The sequence below is a fragment of the Takifugu flavidus genome, chromosome 1 (assembly GCF_003711565.1).
Source record: "Takifugu flavidus isolate HTHZ2018 chromosome 1, ASM371156v2, whole genome shotgun sequence".
In the NCBI taxonomy this organism is placed as follows: Eukaryota; Metazoa; Chordata; class Actinopteri; order Tetraodontiformes; family Tetraodontidae; genus Takifugu; species Takifugu flavidus.
This window is the reverse complement of record NC_079520.1, coordinates 15599935-15616579: the sequence shown is the minus strand read 5'-3', so window position 1 is coordinate 15616579 and position 16645 is coordinate 15599935. Positions and strand designations below refer to the sequence as shown.

General features: G+C 44.1%; 1 protein-coding gene across 2 annotated transcripts in view; it reads right to left on the bottom strand.

Annotated features, from left to right (window-relative positions):
• Window positions 1–1760: 1760 nt before the first annotated feature.
• The window catches only part of nrg3b (neuregulin 3b), a 139755-nt gene continuing 124870 nt past the window's right edge, over window positions 1761–16645 (bottom strand). For both annotated transcript variants that reach the window (XM_057037334.1, XM_057037326.1), the window contains 5 exons: window positions 14824–14926; window positions 11988–12114; window positions 8376–8482; window positions 6153–6335; window positions 1761–2910 (listed from right to left, as the gene is read on the bottom strand). In XM_057037334.1, coding sequence (XP_056893314.1) covers window positions 2211–2910; window positions 6153–6335; window positions 8376–8482; window positions 11988–12114; window positions 14824–14926 — 1220 coding nt within the window. In that variant the 3' untranslated portion in view covers window positions 1761–2210. The remainder of the gene's footprint in view (window positions 2911–6152; window positions 6336–8375; window positions 8483–11987; window positions 12115–14823; window positions 14927–16645) is intronic.

Sequence of the window (16645 nt, the reverse complement as noted above, 5' to 3'; positions counted from 1 at the left end):
CACAGAGGGTGGTACACTCAGGAACATCAGACACATACTTGTACTAACATGGCTGCCAGATCTGTTCAATTTCACCTGATAATCCCACGTCGAGGTGTTCTGGGATGAAATGTTAGCAGCCTCCACGCCGGTCATGCTGCATCGCACATGTTGGCCCGCTGTCCTTGTAATCCCCATTCCATCTGCTGGGGACCTTTGTTGTCCCCCTGCACCTCTGCCACATTCATATTCGTGTCACACTGTGACAGGGAGAGCAGAGAGTGTGCAACTCTTCTCCAAACCACAGAAAATATCAAGACAAGAGAGAACTAATCAAAAAACCTGCAGGTTGCACTGGCAAGACTGACTCATTCCAGGTCAAAGGAATCCTTTTGGGTAAATAAGTGTAAGAAAAATGTCTTTGTATAGTAAACATCGATGTTCATATTTGCATGATAAGCAGAATTAGGCAAATAGAGAACTTTATGTCTGTCTGATATAAACCTACCAAATATGAGTTTTAGTTAAAAGGAGTTTTATAGTAACAGACTGAACTTTGTTATCGTTCTCTCTTTGTGTCTTGGTAGAGTTCATAAATTCACTGTACCCTCCAGCCAGCCTCGTGTTGTTGCCTTTGTTTAGTCGGAAAACCCTGTCAGCAAACGCCAAACTTCGATAATTCTTTTGAGCGAGGCTTCAAACAGCATTTGCAGCATTTAGCACTAGCCACGATCAAAGGGCGATCCCTGTTCTTTCAAAACCACAAGGCCTCTCATTAGTGTCATGCAGCAGAGAGGCTTCTTAGACAGAAATCTATAATAGACTCGTCAGTTCTGCCTTGCATCATGAGAACTGTGTCATATTTAGAAGGTTCACTTAATATACATCTCATCACTGCATACATTCATCCTGCCGATAAGGGGCAGTATGGTTCATTCCCAAAGACACTGCAGCTTGGGCGAAACATCCACATTGATGACAAATTTCCCTTAATGTCCCTCAGTTATTATTACGTCTCCCACAAAATGCAATGCACTTCTAATAAACACGCAAATTTACTTTTCTGAGAGAAACTGTGGGAGTCAGATGGACTGTCAGAAGATTTTTCTTCTTCTTGAACAACAGGATCTTTATTTATATAACCGCCTACTCATCATCATCATCATCATCATCATCATGTGTTTTTTTCCGCTCTGCACATTCTCACCGTTGCAGCAAGTCAGTTTTATCCCTCTTGGAAAACGAGGCCAAAGCAATAAGATTTCTGATTGTTCAGTCACACGTAGAGAGGAGAGCCGCCTTCATCTTTCAGGAACTCAGGTGCTGTCATAAAATGAAATAAACTTGTGTGGCGGTATCTTTATATTCAAATCAGCGCTTGTATTCCTAATGAAGTTTGTCCTTTACTATGGGATCTCCGCGTTATGCACCATAAAATTTAAACACCACGTAAAAAAAACATTGATGATAAAATGTGTGTTGAAACAGTCATGGCTAAGAGCAACAACTGGTTCTTATTACAACATTATCTTTGCTCTGCAAATGTCCTTGGTTGCAATTTTCCCTCTGATCAATAATATTTCATTCTAATCCCATAAAAAAGACTTAAAGGAACAAAGAACTGTATTTTTTAGATCTCTTTTCGACCCTTCTGTAAGCATGATCTGTTGTTCTTTATAGACGATGGTAAATCCTGTATGCTAGCTGTTGCCTCCAGCCAGATTTGCCCCAACCACGTTTATTTGTTTTAATAAAAACACCCCCCACAACAAAACAACAAGTTTATTTAACACCATTGTCTTAGTCTTTATTTTGTCACAATTGTTGTCAAATATATACGTCTATACGACATATATGATATGACATATATAATTTCATTTCTTTACAATAGAGAAACAACATAGAGATGAGACACTAGTTTGGTTTCTAAGTAGAAGCTCTTTTTAAATAGTGGCATTTTGTCAATACACTGTTTAAGTCAAGCTCCCACTCAAGTCACGCTTTAGTTTGGAGACACACTTATTCACAATGTGTTTGTCTCTTTTTCTTTAAAATGTCTTGTGCCCCCCCCCTTCCCCAACAGTTCAGCCTATCGGCACTCCTTCCCTTAATTGTCCACCATCTGTTATTGCGGCACTTACATGTAATCCAACCAGCTCCCCGTTCAGTTGTACCAGTAGAAGGTTTGCAGTTACTGGGAACACTGGAACAAACGTTACGGTGTCATCAGATCAGCTTGCAAAAGGCCCGGCAGAAGCGATTCCAGTTCCTCTGCAGCGGGGCCCTTTGGTGGTATCCGTGCCTGCGTTCATGAGGCGTGTCTGACCCTGGCGCTGTCCTTGGGCCTCCTTGTGGCCCGCCGCCTGCAGGCTGCCTGGTGGCAGAATTTGAGATGACAACTGAAACCTTTTCTCGTCTGATTTCGGCACAGTCTCGTCCTCCAGAGTGTTTCCGCAGGTCTCATTCTGAGACTCCAAGTCGGAAAAGCTTTTCTCTTCCCAGTTCTGGGGGAGCTTCACCTCCATTTCAATCGAGCGAGGTCCTGGGTTGAGACCTTTTCCCAACTCCGTGTTGGTCGTGGCTTCAGCGGGAGGGAGAGCCCTGTTTGGTGGAGAAGCAGGCACGAGCCCCTCAGTGCCACCGGCCGGAGAACATCTAAGTGGCTCCGCTGTCTTTCCAGCCAGCGTGAGGTGCCAGTTGAGAGGCCCTTCTTTGTTCCGGTCACCGCCGTCTGCATTGCCCCCCTCGGGGTCACACGCTTGGAATGAAGGAATGATAGGGACGGATCGAGCACGCAGGGAGGGCGGAGGGAAGGTTGTCTCTTTATCCAGACGGGTGCAGGGGACCTCTGTCCAACCCTTTCTTCCTGGAAAATGGCAGAGTGAGGTCCTGCTGAGGAGTGCACCAACTTTTCCATTAGCAGAATCACACCTTCGGGCAGAGAGAAGAAGAAAGAAATGACAGAACAGACTCAATGTCACCTTTCAAATAAGCGAGAGTTTGGAGATGCTTGTTGCACACAGCGCCGAGATAATCTCTCATCAAAACCTCTGCCAGTACTTTTCTATTCATAATCTTGTGTAAGTATGCGGGATCCTTGGCACCTCGTCTCTTTACTTAGCAAAGGTTTCAAAGTGTGAATGCGTGAGTGAAGATGTGGCCTTCAACATGTGCAGCATTTTTAAAATGAGGCGTTTTGCTTCTAATCTCATATATATATATTGGACGTGTAGGAGAGTTTCTAGAAAAATGCAGGGAACCGAGATAGCAAGTCAAGAGAAGCGTGTGTGAATAAAGGAAAAGCCAGCTGTGTTTGGACTGACTGCATTATCAAAAGGTCTAGAAGACAAATAAGACCCTGACAGAGGTTACAGTAAACAGAAGAACGCTATGAGAGAGGATTATAGGAGCTACATGAGTCAGTATTAACCTGATATCGGTTACTGTATCGGTCCAGCCCCCAGTGGAACGAGACTACAGCAGAACTGGGAGGCTGAGGTCAAACAGCTAAGACGGTGCATGACTGTACACAGGAGTTAGGAGTCATTAAGGACTCCATTCACATGCTGCTCTGGGAGACAGCCAGCCAGATAGACAGACAGACAGACAGCCAGATAGACAGACAGCCAGCCAGCCAGATAGACAGACAGACAGACAACCAGCCAGATAGACAGACAGCCAGCCAGCCAGATAGACAGACAGACAGACAGACAGACAGCCAGATAGACAGACAGACAGACAGCCAGCCAGATAGACAGACAGACAGCCAGCCAGATAGACAGACAGCCAGCCAGCCAGATAGACAGCCAGACAGCCAGCCAGATAGACAGACAGACAGACAGCCAGCCAGCCAGCCAGATAGACAGACAGACAGCCAGATAGACAGACAGCCAGATAGACAGACAGCCAGCCAGATAGACAGACAGACAGACAGACAGCCAGCCAGCCAGACAGATAGACAGACAGCCAGCCAGCCAGACAGATAGACAGACAGCCAGATAGACAGACAGACAGCCAGATAGACAGACAGTCTAACACAGGCAGTGTTACTGTCAGCCTTTGGAGGCCGTTTGTGGCATTACCAAGTTAAAATAATGAAGTTAGTCTCCCTCTCCTCCCTCAGAATGAGAGGGCCAAGAGAGAGCTGGAGGTAAATCCGGAAGATCAAACCAGGTCTAAAAATATCTCCCACAGCCAATTTGCCTCCAGTTCCGTCCATATCTGCGATGGCTAAGTATCTGTTTTGACACAGATAATGGAACCAACAATACTCTGCAGGGATTTGTTGTCATAGAGGGGAATCCACGGAGGATCCATCCCATGTTTGTTTGCAGCCTCTCGTCTCTTCTTTTAGGCTGCCTGACTTCCGCGCCTCTATCTTTCCTTCTCTGCGTCCTCCTCGTCTCTGTGCAGCCTTCACCCCCCCATTCACAGCTCCCCTTGCTTTCTCTCACTCCTGTCCACCTCCCTGTTTTCTTAACTCTGGAGAGAAGGTGTATCCATGGCAACAAGGCAAAGGTGGGAGCTGGAGGAGAAGAGGAGACTGAAAGCTTGCTGGCTTGCTGTTATTTGCAGGTAGAAGAAGTGCTGAAATGGAAGTGATTGGCAATATGTTGATACTCAATGTTGTTGCTAATGTATGGGGACATAGGTTGTTTGGAAAGAAAAACACTTATTAGTTTTTTATCAGTGGGTACATCTAAGCAACAACAGGGAGATGGTGACACTCCTGGAGGACCTCTCTGTGCAGGAGCTTTGTTTAAAGATATAAGTTATGGAAATAGGTCACATGAAGTGTGAGCAGCCTGCAGTATCTCTCACAAGTCACTCTGCAACTCAACAATGCTGCCGTGCTAATAGGAGCATAGCGGGGCACTTTCAAGGCTGCGGGACGCACGCGGCGGCGCTGCCCTCCTCCTCACACGTCAGCAAGCACTGCAGGTTTTGTTAAGCAGAAAAACGCCACCTTAGGCCATCAAAGGAATTTTAATATCAAAGAGGGAGCTCATTTTGGACCAAGATCACCTCTCCTTAGGGATTCTGCTGTCGTCCGGGACCCGAGGCAGCATAAGCAGCCCCAGACCGCCATGTTTGTTGGCATGATGGTGTTTTTATGCACGCCAGGTACGTTTTACTTAAGATGTAACCCAACATGCACTTTTTCTGTCTCAACCATAAAATATTTTCAGGCGAACCTGAGGCGAGGCGCTGCGTGTTCTGCATCGTTTCATCTTTGAGCTCTCATTCAGACGCCATGTCTCCTCAGTGCCTTTCTCATTGTTGAATCATTGACTGATAAATAACCTTAACTGATAACACATCGCTGTTTCTAGGTTATTCTGGGCTTCTCTCCGACCTCTTGGATGAGTCGTTTGTGCGGATAATGGCTCTCATCTAAATTGACTGGCATCCTAAAGCCTGAGCCTCTCCACATTGATACGTGCTAATGACGTTCTTGACTTGTGTTTCTCATATTAATGGTTTGCTTTTCAACTGCAGCTATTTAAGTGATTTTCTTTTCACTTGTAATCAGCCCAACCTGAGCGTGGCTAGCTAAGGTTTGACCCAGCGTTCCCAAAGGTGTGAGTTAATTCCACGTTTATGATCACCTTATTAAATGAAAGTATAATTTAAAAACAGCAGCATTGGTATGACTCTGTTTCCGGATGTAGGAAGTTTACCATCGGATCGCCTTTCACGGATCCATGCCAGCCAGGATCATCACTGCCATTTTGAATACATTTCTATTATTTTGAGGCCACAGATGTCCCACTGATGCTAGGTTGCTGAGAGGTCCCGATCACACCGAAAGCCTCTGGAAACAGAGCCAGCAGCTGGGATGCACTCTTGATAGCCAGGAAAATGGGGCGACTCGCTGTCCTTATGTGACATTGGAAACCAGCATCCACTCATATGATGGAGACCAACACCTTCTTCCTGCTGACATCATCTGTGCTCTTTGAACGAATCTTGGCAGCTCTGGATGGAGATCTTCCTGGATCAGGTTCTATAAGGCAGACCTGAACTCGGAGCATTACAGTACAAGAATTTGTCCCGATATTATTCTTCTGCCACGACGACTTAAGCTCAGACAATCTGCCGGTCTTTCTGTCTCATTAACCCTTAGGTTACGACACGGTCGGACGAAAAATGACAGAAAGCAGAATAATCACCTTTTTATGGCCTCTGAGTCTGTAAATTCATCTTCCTGCAGGTGTCTGTAGACGTGGCCGGCCATTCTGGGTCCTTCCATGATGTGAGCAGTTATTCTGGGTTTCTCTCTGGGGAAGGGCGGTGTCCTGAAGACACCGTTCTCCCTTCGATGTTTGGCGGGACTGAGTGAAAGGGAGCCACTCCTGAAATGCCAAAGGCTTGACATTATTCACTGTGACAGGGATTTATTGATATAAGATGCCTAAAAAATGCACTTAAACTGCAGAAAATTAACTGCAGCTACTTTTTTGGAGGAAGAAAAGGATTTTCTCTATACATTTTCAGAAAAAGCTATACTAATACTAATACTAATACTACTACTAATCTACTTTTTTAAATCTTCACCCTAACAAGACAATAACACAATTCTTGAGGATCAATTATCACTCACATCTGTACTATAACCTATTCATCTCTTAGGTATTCCCGTGAATGAGGTCAGAGCATTTCAGTCACCATCTGGTGCTGTACTGCAGAGAAGGCAACTCCACCTCCCAAACTGAAAAAGTTACCGTTAGCTTAGCTTAATTTAGCTGTATAACCTGGCCCACAGGTGACCTCGAAATACAGATCCAAATAATTGTCTGCCGATTGGGTGTATTCTCTTCACCTGATGCCATTTCCTCTGAACTCAGTGGTCATCTGATTGAGTCCGATAGGAAAAGAAAGCCAGTTTGTATTGAGTCATCTATTCAGATGGTTCCACAATGAAAGAATACAAAAAGGCAGAACTCTGCAGTGATCGCTGATGCTGAAGTCGAAGTAAAATCAAGGTCACTCCTCCACTGAGACTTCCAGCCTGGCTGAGAGGGAAGCTTAGCAACTATTTCAACATGCCTTTAATCTTTCTGACAATATTTTATGAAAAATAGCTGCCTCAAAGGGGCACGTGACAGCGTTGGTCACATGACCAGGAGAGACCGCCATCAAAGCAACTCTCCCATGGTTTCACTGAGTGAAGCATGTTTATTAGCTTATGATGCAAGAATTTTTGCAAATTCATCACTTAGTGATTCTGAGGGTTGCTCGACCTGCAGCTAAATCGTTGATTATCGGCAGTATGATGATTGCACACAGGTGTTATTCCCATCTGAGAATAGAAATATGATTAGGTTAATCTTTTTTTTTTCTCCAGAGATGTTTGACAGAATGTTACAAATATCAACAAAACCACATATGCAAACTGAGGACTTCGCCTTGACATCTCAGCCTATGTCCTTATTGCAAGTTAGCATGCTAAAGCTAGTGTTCAGAGAGATTCAATTTTCAAAATGCTCTTAACGTGTTTTTTTAGTTAACGTTTGCTTTGACAGCTAAATCCAAGCAGGTGACTCTCTACATATACTCATGACTGGTCCACAGGTTACCTTTAGCAACAGTATTGATTGGCCGTATTGACAAGCCTTCATGGAGCATTTCTCCTGATAGCTAGTAGCGCAGTCCGGTTGCACAGGTCACTACCTGAAAGCCTTCCAGCATCATCCATCATAGTCCATACACCGCCCCACTCTGTGGCCCCCGCCTGCACCCACAACAAGCTGTCAGCTGCCCTTCACAGACCACCTCTGTGCCACTGGGAAGTCACAAGCCTGGACCGTCAGCGCAGCCACGTACGCCAACATGGCCATTGTGACTCCACACTGCTCCATTAAGAAAGGTGATGGCCGTCTCACCGGGCGCTCTCGCTGAAGTCATCAACATAGCGAAGCTGACATCTAAAACATCCTTAATAAGTCCTGCATTGTGTTGCTAAGTCATTGCAATTTAAGTGAAAATGAGATATTTGCTTGTATTTACTATCTTTCAGGTTGTGTGAGTGAAGATAAATTATGAGATACAAAAGAGGGAGCTGTTAACTCTCAACTACAAGTTTCCATGACACCATGCAATGCCTTCTTCTCCCAGTATGTCCTTTCCTAAGTGAACGATCCCCCAATTTTTATGTTTTCGCCAACAAACACTAGCCATGACACTACTTCCCCGTATCTTGAGTGATCTCTTGTCACTTCATTGCAGCCCTCATTCCCCTATTAATTCTATCAATTCAATTCTAAAGACACACATCCAGAGCTTTTGAAGTCCCTGCGTTTCCCCGTGTTGCAGGATAATTACATTCTCAAGTGGCTGCCTCCTGTATCAAAGTGAAAGAAATGAGAGGAAGTTAGAATAAATCCCATCTTCACCTGAAGCGTTTTCCTTTAGACGGCGCTCTGCTGGGAATCGGTGACGCTGCTGCTGATGCGCCTGGTGGCCTGCTGCCGTCATCTGCCGACGACCCGAGAGGGCAGCTCTGAAAAATATGGGTATATTTGGCTTTATGCTGCTGGATGGTGAATTCTCGGGTCTCCGGTTCCACTTTTCATGAGGAAGTGCAGGTTAGTGTGGGGCTGGCCTCTCTGCACTCCTGCCGCACCCAATAATTAATCCTACGCACAATGTCTTTAACTGTTGCTTTCAAAAAAAAAATCCCATTATTTTTATCAACATTAACGCCATTATCGTACTACTGGAGTAAAAATAAATGGATCTCTGGCGCTGTGGTCACAAATGCCCTGAGTGCACCCCCCATGAAGCCCAGCAAGCTATGAGATAATTCTGTTTTTCCAGTTAAAGTGCTTCCCGATTTGCCTCTTTCTCTGGGTCTGATTGGTCATGGTTTGGTTTCATGCGATATGAAGCTGATTCGCCGGTTTGCAGAGGGAGCTGCTGCACATGCAAGGGAAAGGAGACCATATTGTTCCCCCCTCACACAGCCAGCAGGCCTCCAGAACATGCTGGCTTGTTGCTTGAGTCTAAATTAAAATAGCTTTTGCCAGACAATGGTGGACCTGCCTGGTGGAAGAAAGGGGCCTTGAGGTACGCCAGGGCTTTCTTTTACACGGGCATCTCCTGACCCAGAGAAAATGAATTGTTCTTGTAACCAGAGGGTTGCGAGTTCAAATCCCAGGACGGGTCGTTGGCTGGGGTGCCCCGAACCAAAAAAATCATAAAGCCCCATTGCTCTCCAGCCCCAGTAAGGTGCTACCTAGTTCTCCTGAGAAGGAATGTGTTAAATTCAGAGGTCAGAATTCACTATCAATAATTTGTTTGCGTGCAAATCGTAGAGGCAAAAGCCTGTATGGTGAGGAAGGAACCGATCCACCAGTAAAAGATCCATCATATATTGTGCACTCTTGCTCTCCCTAACCTTTGCACACCTTTATCAGCTGAGGAAAAAACACGATAAGCAAAAGGTTCATTTTATACAATCATTTTAACAACCCATTGAAAGCCCAATTTCCCATTATTTCGGTTTCTTCTACTACATATCACGTTTTCTGGTTCAGGGTCCACGAGGTGCCATTTTCTTTTCCCTGTCTCCATGAAGTAGACTCATGCGCAGCCCCATGTTCGCCTCATATAATGAGTTCTCTTTTTTAAAAGGTGGGCCAGACTAGTTCTCTCCATCACACCAGCTTCCCGCTGACGGAAACCCCGGCTTCTTTGACAGGCTGCCCTTAATCCTTCATGTGAGGGCTCGTCTTTCTGTAAACTGGGTCTCTCGGGTGTTTCCGTCTCTTGGAAACAAAGTCTTATTTGCAGAGGTCCTAAACTGAATCTGAGATGAGGTAGAAGTTGTTTACTTATACAATCTGTCTCTTTTGGGTTGCTTTTGCATTTAAAGTGCCTTGCAAAGAGGCGCAGCCTCAAAATAACTTTTACTATTGTCTGTGCTGTTAAATGCAGGGGCGTGAGCCGTACACATGGCCGTTAATGCCCAGATGGAGGGAACATATGCGCCGGGATGCATCCAGATGTGCAAATATGCACGGATATGCGATAACAGATGGAATAAAAACGTGTCGTGTGGCGGGGCAAGTGCAGGGAGGGAAATTAAAGAGCAGATGCCAATGTTTTGATACCAAGAGTTTTGTGAAGTCCTCCAGGTGGGACGACACCCAATAATGTCAACATAGATGGTGGAACGTCTTTCATCGGTGCTCAAACATCTACGCTGTTTGTTGGGTTCTTTGAGGCAACTGTTTTTTAAATGGGTGAAGACCAGTGACGACTGGCACCAAAAAGAGACCACATTTAAGCCTCAGGCTCTCTGGACCCAATAGAAATATAAATAGTTCACAGGCCTGTGTGTGTGTGTGTGTGTGTGTGTGTGTGTGTGTGTGTGTGTGTGTGTGTGTGTGTGTGCCAGCAGGTGACAATTATTTGTGGTAGTGCACCTCTGTGGGGATGTCAATATATGTCAATTGCATTAACCAAACCAAAACGTTCTATATTTTTGGATGATCTTTAAGTCCAGAGACACTGGACTGGAGTGGGGAGGGACTGAGCAGCGCTGATATTTTGATGTTCTTCGAGAACAAACTGTCCTGTGCTTTGTTTTATTGCATTTCTCATAGTGTCAGGCTGACTTGAAAGAAATGATTGAAAGAAAACTCAGAGGAATCTGCCGGGGTGCACCACCCACGGTGTACGGCCTCTGCCTTGCCAACAGAGGGAGTGGGTGTAGAGAAGCGGTGGTCAGGGTTTGCCTGTTTCAGATGTATAGAAAAATGGGTTTCACGTGGTAATCTTTCCTCATCCTTTTAGCTCATGCCCCCTCCTGGATGCTCCGATGGAGCGATTGTTGGCATTCCACCTAAATCTGCCCTCACAATGTTCCAGCATGGCCCGTGTTGCTGTATTATTACAGCTTTTATTTTTATCTTTTCCTTCCTATCCTTCTCTCTGCATCCAGCTGACAACACAAGCTTTCATACCATGGTGTGCACTCATATTCTCTCCTAATATAATGGCACACTATTGTGCTGTGGGAGAAAAGCCCTGCTTCCCTGTGAGAGGCATTAAACTGAGCCCGTGTGAACATGTTGGACTCACAAACTAATGAGTTTCCTTTGACTTATTTGATTTTCCTTTTACTGAAGCCCAGCTACAACATTTGCATCAGAGGTGAACAAGTGGCTGAGCTATGAAACACTCGACAACACCGTCGCAACACTTTCGGCTGGACCTGAAGGAATGGCACAGCATGGCTGGTCCTCAGAGGAGTTTCAGAAAGCAGCAGTACAACGCAACCACTATTTTATATGCTTGAACAAAGCGCTGCACCGAGGGAATGATGATCCTATGAGACTTTTTGAGCAGAAATGTGTTGGCACTACACCACTGTTACCTTGACCTCTGACCATCATAATCGAATCCATTAGGCTGTCTTTGAGAATTGTTTCTGAGACATTACTCTGAGTGAGTATGAGAGTGTATGAATGCTCCAGCCTTGGCTATTGCCTGCACTTAAGGTGAAAAAAAGAAAAATAAGTGTCTGCAAAAGAATGTTACTACCTATATTTTACTAACAGCACGACTCTGCTGAGTCCTGACGGCACTGAAGCATAAAGAAGTGCAGGAAAGCCCAAATCAAATATTTATATGGAAACGATAGATTTCAGGCATTCAAGTGAGGCAACGACTGTGTTTTAGCTGCACTTGCATGGTGCGTTTAGGGTCTGTGACATGCCACAGATTCGAATTTCCAATCTGTACTTCATCACAGGAATCAATCATTGTGAAATGTAGAAAAAACAAAATACATATACATAATAATTCATATACTCTCGCGCCTCGTGTCAGAAGTGAGTACAAACAAAACTCTGCAGCCAGCAGACAGACTATTAAAATACACATCATACATCATCCTGTCATGCACCATGTTTTAGGGAAGTATTACACATATAAATGGGAAACCTGTGCCAGTGAGATTCAACCACTGGGAATAAATCCACAGTAAGGATATGGCTTACTTTTGGAAAATGAAGGTTGTATTGAAGCCTGGGAGCAGATTTGGGCATAAGACCAGAGGTGCTGACACTGCAGTCACGCAAGCCACGTCCATCCGCGAAATGAGCCTGGAGTTTCTCCCGTTGTCTCCTGTGGAAGTGCAGGAAAAAAAGGGGAAAACTTGTAATCGGATTTATTATTTATTGGGTTTTTTTTGGATGCAAGTTAGAAAATAAACTTTTGAACTATTGACCAGTAAAAGTGATTTTCGTTAGCAGATGAGAGGGGACAGACAGACCGTGTATGTGGGGGGGGGGGGGGGGGGGGGGGGGGGGTTATCCCTTTTTCATTGCTTTAAATCTTTGGAAATACACCAAGAGCTGAAAAGGTCAAAGTGACAAGACGAGCACCAGTCGACTCGCAGTTTAACTCTGAGAATTTGGGTGACGTGAATAAACTGGTGACAAAATTAACATTAGGAGAAAAGATGTTTTTCATAAGAGAAGGTTTAATTGAGGCAATAGTTCATGAAAAAGCCAGTAATTAGCTTTAGGAAATGGGTTTTTGGAACTAAAAGAAATACACCACATGAGGTTTGGGTATGTATATAAAAACAAAAAATACAGTAATGATGCGAAAAATTGGGACATTTATCTGGCAAGTAAAATTGACGCTCACAAACCTGTCAACTTTATGAGTCTGGTATGTTCTTGGGTTGTTTCACTATTCAACTGAAAGCTTTAAATCTCATCCATCTGTCATTTCCCTACTGGTGTTCCCCAAGGCTCCATCCTGGGACCCTTTCTATAGAGTGTCTATCTACTCCCTCTTGGCCATACATTCTCCAGGTTTATTGCTCAGATTCACTGTTATGCTGATGAGACCTCACTCTATCTCTGCCAAAGCAACCTTTTCTGTCCTACTTTTACAGACTGATTGGATTAAATCAATGCTGTCTTCCCTTCAGGTTTCTCAAACCTTACTGTAGAATCTCCTCACTGGTGCTAAATCTATCTTATTGAAATCTGACGTCCTCTCTGCTGACACTGACAGCTCTCCTGCTTCTCCTTCCCATCAGGTCTGAGTCTGGGTGTCACCCTTGATAACACATCATTTCAGTCCCATTTCTGGTACATCTCCCAGACTGCGCATTTACACCTACATGATATTAATCATCTCCATCCCTGCATTATTGTTGCTGCCATTATTGTCTGTGCATAGTTCACCTTGATCATTAGCTACAGTAATTCCTTTTAATTCGGTGTAACCCATCAACTTCATCGTCCCGCTCCTAACTTTCAAGCGGAAACATGGTCTGGCTCCTCAGTACCAGGATGTCCCTCAGCACTTGAACGCTCCAGCCTCACTACTCGGCTGCTTGCTTGACCACCACACCAGTCTGTCCCTGCCCATCTTTGTCCTCCTCCCCCACACTGACTGGCTGTCCCACTTGCATTTGATTCATTTATTTTTACTTCTATATTGCCCCTCATTACTTGCACAAAAATCTATTTTATTTATTATTTGTTTTATTCTCTGTAAAGTTGTCTTCTGAGCTACTATTAGATCTGCCAGCTGTAGCAGCTAATGTCATACAGAAACTTTTTGTATTCAATTTAAAGCAAAGCTTCAGGAGGAATGGGGGTAGATAAGGTACTTCAGTGGTGAGATTTACTGTTTACCGGTGATAAAAAAGAAGTAAATAGATTTGCAATAAAACAGGAAAGACAATCTATATAAATCAAATTGAAACTGTCAAATACCATGTGGGGAAACTCAATTTTAAAAGAACTCTGGCTTTTGATCTTTTCCACTACATTCCCTCATTGAGGTCACACTGAGCGAGGAAGATGCAGCACTTAGCGCAACTGGACTGACAATAATAAATCTGCCTTGTTTATCAAGTTTCATTTATTCATTTTGGTGCATCGGGGTTTCTGACTGCAGTCCACTGGTCTAATTTACTGTCCAGTGTGTCCGAGTTTTCCAATTTTCTTAACTGATTATTCCTCTTGAGGTTCATGAAGAGTGCTGGAGTTCAAATGAGGATACAGCCTGGGCAGGATGCCATTCACACACGCACACACGCGCACACACACACACACCACACACACACCACACACACCACACACGCGCACACGCCACGCGCGCGCGCGCACACACACACACACACACACACACACACACACACACACACACACACACACATGCTTTTAGATATGAGTCCAAGGTAGTTTTATGTGTCAACTGGACTGTTTTTTTTCTCTTTTGAAGATGTTTTGCCTTCTGCCGAGAAGGCTTCTTCAGTTTTAGATATGCGGTAAACATGCAAACCACTCCTGCCCTAATTATAGATTTCTTTTTAGAAAAAGAATAGAATATTTGTGTAAAGATGCTTTTGCCTGTCATATCTTATAGCATAGCATCCTGTCTTTTCAGTAAAAAATAATCATGCTGGGCCACCTTCGTTTTCATTCTCTTTATTTTTCAGCCTCATAACCATGGTCTGAATAATGTCCATGACCCATGTCAGTGTTTTAAATTAGCCATAAAAAAATGCTGCACTGGAAGTACCAAAGATGGCACAGAGACAAAAGGGTACTGTCAGCCAGAAACTCTTTCTCACTCTCTCTGACCTTTAGTTTTAACAGTGTTTTGTTTACACACCTCCGTACTAACACCACTTTCATAATAAATCTTACATGAGTTTCTGCTCCAGATGCATCATGTTCCATTAAAATCTGAAATCATCCCCTTGCTGATGCATACTCAGACTTTTATCAGGCTCAGTGCCACGATAGTAAAGTGCTCTTTCTGAGGGCCTAATCTACTAATGTGGTGCTGGCTGGCATCACTCACTTGTTGCGGCGGTAGAGAGCCATACATGCCACTCCGAGAAGACAGATCCCTGAGGCAATACTGAAGATGGACAGCACCTGCCTCTGGTAGGTGTCACCACTCTCTGTAGAGGAGAAAACAATGTCAAAGCCGCAGAACATTTTAGCGTGACACAAGAGGATAGGAGCTGTAGCTGTGATGGAGCAGGAAGGATGGAAATACATTCTGAAGGAACACGTGATCGAATCCATGAGCACAGTGGACGGAGACACACAGTCAGGCATCCACCCACAATCCCATTAGCATATAGTAACGAATGGCGCTGTCAGGAAATGTCAGTGTTTGAGCATGGACTAAGGACATGGCAGACTCAAGCAGATCTTAGTGACAAGTGCTAACTGAAGTGTGATAATCATTTCGTTCAGACAACCCCAGCAGGGAGCGCCGATGGCCTCTCCGCCCAGCAAGGGCCACCCACTGTCGCGAGCCTGCGTGCACTCATGGGTTTGTCGAGTGATAGCCATGGGGGAATCAGCAGAAAATGAATGTTTCGCAGAGCTCCTTGTCAACCCCAACAGATCGGCAGTAATGGCTTAAAGTGACCAACAGCTGGGACCGGTTTCACTTGACTGTGCAGCCTGGTGGAGGGATGGCGGTGGGCGGCTAGAGATGAGTGGTTAAGTGGTGAGAATGAGTTGAATACGCTATATGTATTAAAAGTGGAATATGGGCATCGGAATAACTCTTCTGTTCCAACAAAGATGGGTTCTTCTGTGACGGCACTCTGTCTCATGTACAATGGCACAGGAGCTTGTTCATGACCTTTTCCAGCCGTGGATGTGACTTGTAAAGCTGTCAGAAAGGGAAGTATCCGGGGAGGTTTCCATCAAGTGTACTTGTCCACTCAGTTATATCAGCATTTAACCCTCGTGTGGTGTTCGGGTCTGTGGGACCCATTTTCACTTTTTATTAAAAGAAACAAAAATAAGTAATAAAAATAAGTTCAAAGAAATAAAAGTCAGTAGTTTTGAAAAACCTTGCTTCACTTATAAATTTGTTTCCACTCATCTTGATTTTAATTGATTTTCTTTATTATGTTTTAAATAATAAGTTATAAATGTGACCTAACAAAGGTAAAGGGCAAATATTAACCATATATATTGTTTATACTGCTTGTAATTGGGATAAGGTAAACATCTGTTCAGTATTTTAACATAAAAGTGTTTGATTGTGAGGCATTAAAAGCCACAAAATGCAACGGGTCCAACGGACCCACAAACGCTTGCTGAGTAACAACAATAGGAACATTACACAAGGGTTAACTCTTGATTTCAGGGCATGTTGCCCAACGGGGTTAGAAGTCTTCACCAGAGTGCAATCAAGCATTCTTTTACCCCATACAGCCGCTTTCTGACCAAGTAGCTACAAATCTACTAACATTCTGTTTCTCAAACAGTTCTAGCTACCCTCCATAAAAAATGAATTATTATAGACTTTCATACTGACCAGTGTCCATAGGAACTGGCAGGAGTGGGTGAGGAGTGAGGCAGATGCCAGGGTTTTCTCGAGAAAAAGCTGGCATTTAACGGACAATGGATGAAATTCTGGTCAAGTATTATCCTAATTTATTGATCTTAAAGTGCTAAATGATTATAGGCAAAAATTATATCAAGGTATATCAATTTAAAAACCTTGTTTGGAAAAGTAGGCTACATTCAATAAATGCCTCAGGTGCGTATATAAATAAGGCACACACCTTTAATACAGTTATACAGTTGAAATATGATACAGTAAAAACTGTAAAAAAAAAAAAAAGTCCGTACCATGTTTCCAGCTTATACTT